This window comes from Austrofundulus limnaeus, unplaced genomic scaffold (genome assembly GCF_001266775.1).
Source record: "Austrofundulus limnaeus strain Quisiro unplaced genomic scaffold, Austrofundulus_limnaeus-1.0 Scaffold34, whole genome shotgun sequence".
Taxonomy (NCBI): domain Eukaryota; kingdom Metazoa; phylum Chordata; class Actinopteri; order Cyprinodontiformes; family Rivulidae; genus Austrofundulus; species Austrofundulus limnaeus.
In genome coordinates, this window is record NW_013952436.1 from 1,519,786 (window position 1) to 1,522,646 (window position 2,861).

General features: G+C 41.1%; 1 protein-coding gene across 1 annotated transcript in view; it reads left to right on the plus strand.

Annotated features, from left to right (window-relative positions):
- Window positions 1-2,861, plus strand: part of ddx41 (DEAD (Asp-Glu-Ala-Asp) box polypeptide 41) — a 19,900-nt gene that overhangs the window by 4,199 nt on the left and 12,840 nt on the right. The window contains exons 6-8 of the mRNA XM_014006093.1: window positions 1,878-2,014; window positions 2,094-2,166; window positions 2,245-2,398. Of these exons, the coding sequence (XP_013861547.1) occupies window positions 1,878-2,014; window positions 2,094-2,166; window positions 2,245-2,398 (364 nt within the window). The remainder of the gene's footprint in view (window positions 1-1,877; window positions 2,015-2,093; window positions 2,167-2,244; window positions 2,399-2,861) is intronic.

Genomic DNA, 2,861 nt, shown 5'->3' on the forward strand with positions numbered 1-2,861 from the left:
GGTATGAATACTTTTGCAAACCACTGTATACTGTATATGCATCATACATACACACAATAACTTTAATGTAACAGATATCTGCATCCATTGGGTGTTGTGTTTAGAATCACCTGCTTCGTTTTAAGGTGGTAAAACAAATTGCTTGTATTTATTCCTTTCTACACACTTTGCAGATTATTTTTTCTGCACTCCACCTGTGTAATCTGTGCGCGCTCCGGCAGGGTGACAGTCATTATATTCACGCTTTGGAGTGCGCGCGCATTCGGCCGTGCGTCGTCGCGCTATGACCGCAGGAGAAACGAGGTCCAGACTAATTTTTGTGCGTCCCACCTTAGCACTGACTTCACCTGCTCTGACAGTCGCCTCGCTGCGTGGAAATGAATGGAGAGTGAGCGACGTCTCCTCCCATGTGTCGAGCCCTTCACACATGCCGCGGCGCGCGCTCCTCCAGCTGCAGGCAGTGTGGTCGGTCGGCATCCGACCGGAGGACGCGCCGTCACATAAATATGTAAACAGTTCAGCGTTCATTTTCACATACCCGAACCAGGTCCGGATAAGTTTTTCCCCTCTTCATTTGCGCTCTCAGCCACGCTGCTTCCTGCTTCCTCTGTTTTGACTCCGGCCGGTTACATCATCAAAAAGAATTGCGCGGTTGGCCGGTAGACTACAGATCTCTATCATAGGACAAATTTATATCGTTTCTACCGTATATTGTTTATATCGCGCATTCCTAGTGCCATTAAATCCTAACTAAAGAACAAAGGTGCAGTTGTTCATAACATGATGCCATTAATGATTCAGCAAACTAATCACGCTCAGTAGACATCAGGTTTAATTCTGTTTTGATTCATTAGGATTTTAATGTCTTTCTGAAACGTCCCATTTTATGTTGCTCTTCTTGATTCAATGCAGTTTTCATGTGTAAGTAGTGTAAATAAAGATAAAATAAAATAAAAAATCAGAAAGACTTTAATGCTTTTCCTGGTCAGATTCAACCTTCACTACCTGTAAATAAATGCTGAATATTCTCTATTTTATGTGTCAGATTTATTAGATATTGTTTAGACAAATGTGTTTTAAAACCACCTCTGGTTTTTTTTTTTTTGGGGGAAAAAAGGAAAATGGGGAGATTTTGAGGGGAAAATTCTGTCTTTGTGCTTAAGATCTTATTTACTGTATTTCTACATGTATAATGCAATTCAAATATAACGCAAACTCCATTTTTTTAGTTTAAAAAGTTAAAAAAATGTAAATCTTGTGTATAATGCTACTCCTAATTCCATACAGACTTCAGGATTTTACAGTCTTTGTGGCGTACCCTCTGGGGGGNTTCTTCATGTGTTCAATACTTTTTCCCTGTGCCATTCCACATTATTACAAATAACTTCATTTCTGGACATTTATGGTTGGATTTCTTTGTATGTATAGATCACTTGGGTTGTTACCGACATCTGGTGAAAATTTCATGTCATTAGCACCTCTAGCAATATATTTACTGAGAAAAATGTTGATGTGTTCAATACTTATTTTACCTGCTGTATCATATAGGGAACAAAAATAGTGATATTTGGGCACCAAAGAAAAAAGCAGGATCCACTAAATATTGAGGTAAGGTTTTGTTTTATTATTTTCTGGTGCCCAAATGTATGCACCTGCCTAATTTTGTTTAACCATTTATTATATACTTTCTGTAAATCATATCAGCTTCATTTCACTTCTGAAATATCACTGTGTTTGTCCCCTATATGATATATTTTACAAATTTTTTTAATCCAAACAGTCAATGATTTATAAAGGTAAATCAGGAAAATTAACAAGGCTACCCAAACCTTTGCACCCCACTGTAGTTAGTTGTTTAACTCCATTACCATCCGTAGCTGGAAAGCGCCACGCTACATCCTGAACATGCCAGACACCAGACACGAACGTGTCAGGAAGAAATTCCACATTCTGGTTGACGGAGAAGGCATCCCTGCTCCCATCAAAAGCTTCAGGGAGATGAAGTTCCCACCAGGTCTGTCCCACACATTAAAAACACCTCTCCTGTCTGATTCAGTAGTTCACAAGTGATAACATATCTCTTGCGACCGCAGCCATTCTAAAAGGTTTAAAAAAGAAAGGGATTGTTCACCCGACACCGATTCAGATCCAAGGAATCCCCACAGTGTAAGTTCAGCACACCAAGCTAATAGACGCAGTGTTCACGGTTGAGGTTAAACACACATGAACCCCGTTTGTGTTCAGGCTGTCAGGCCGAGACATGATCGGCATCGCCTTCACTGGATCAGGAAAGACTTTGGTCTTCACTCTGCCGATCATCATGTTCGCCCTGGAGCAGGAGAAGAGGCTGCCTTTCTTCAAGAGAGAAGGACCGTACGGACTCATCATCTGTCCTTCAGTAAGAATTCACTTTTCTTCTACATAATGCAGCCATCACAGTAAAGACGAGTAAAGTGAAATTATTCATATTTGCCAAGYTAAGCTAAAATGTGAGGCTGCAGATGAAAATAAATTAGGAGCCAAAAGAGACGACTCTTCTTTGGGAGCCGTGCCACAAGAGCCGATTCTTGGAAAAGAGCCAAACTTCTGATTACTAGTGATAATATTGCCTGCAAATTACCTCCTCTGTGCACTTCTTTACTATTTACACAATAACGTAGTACTTTATGAAGCCTTGGTGCCTTGGCGTTAAAGCTGCTCATCATTATTCAGCCAGTGAAATATCCGGCGGGTTGACAGTCATTATATTCACGCTTTGGAGTGCGCGTGCATTCAGCCGTGCGTCGTCGCGCTATGACCGCAGGAGAAATGAGGTCCAGACTGATTTTTGTGCGTCCCACCTGAGCACTGACTTCACCTGC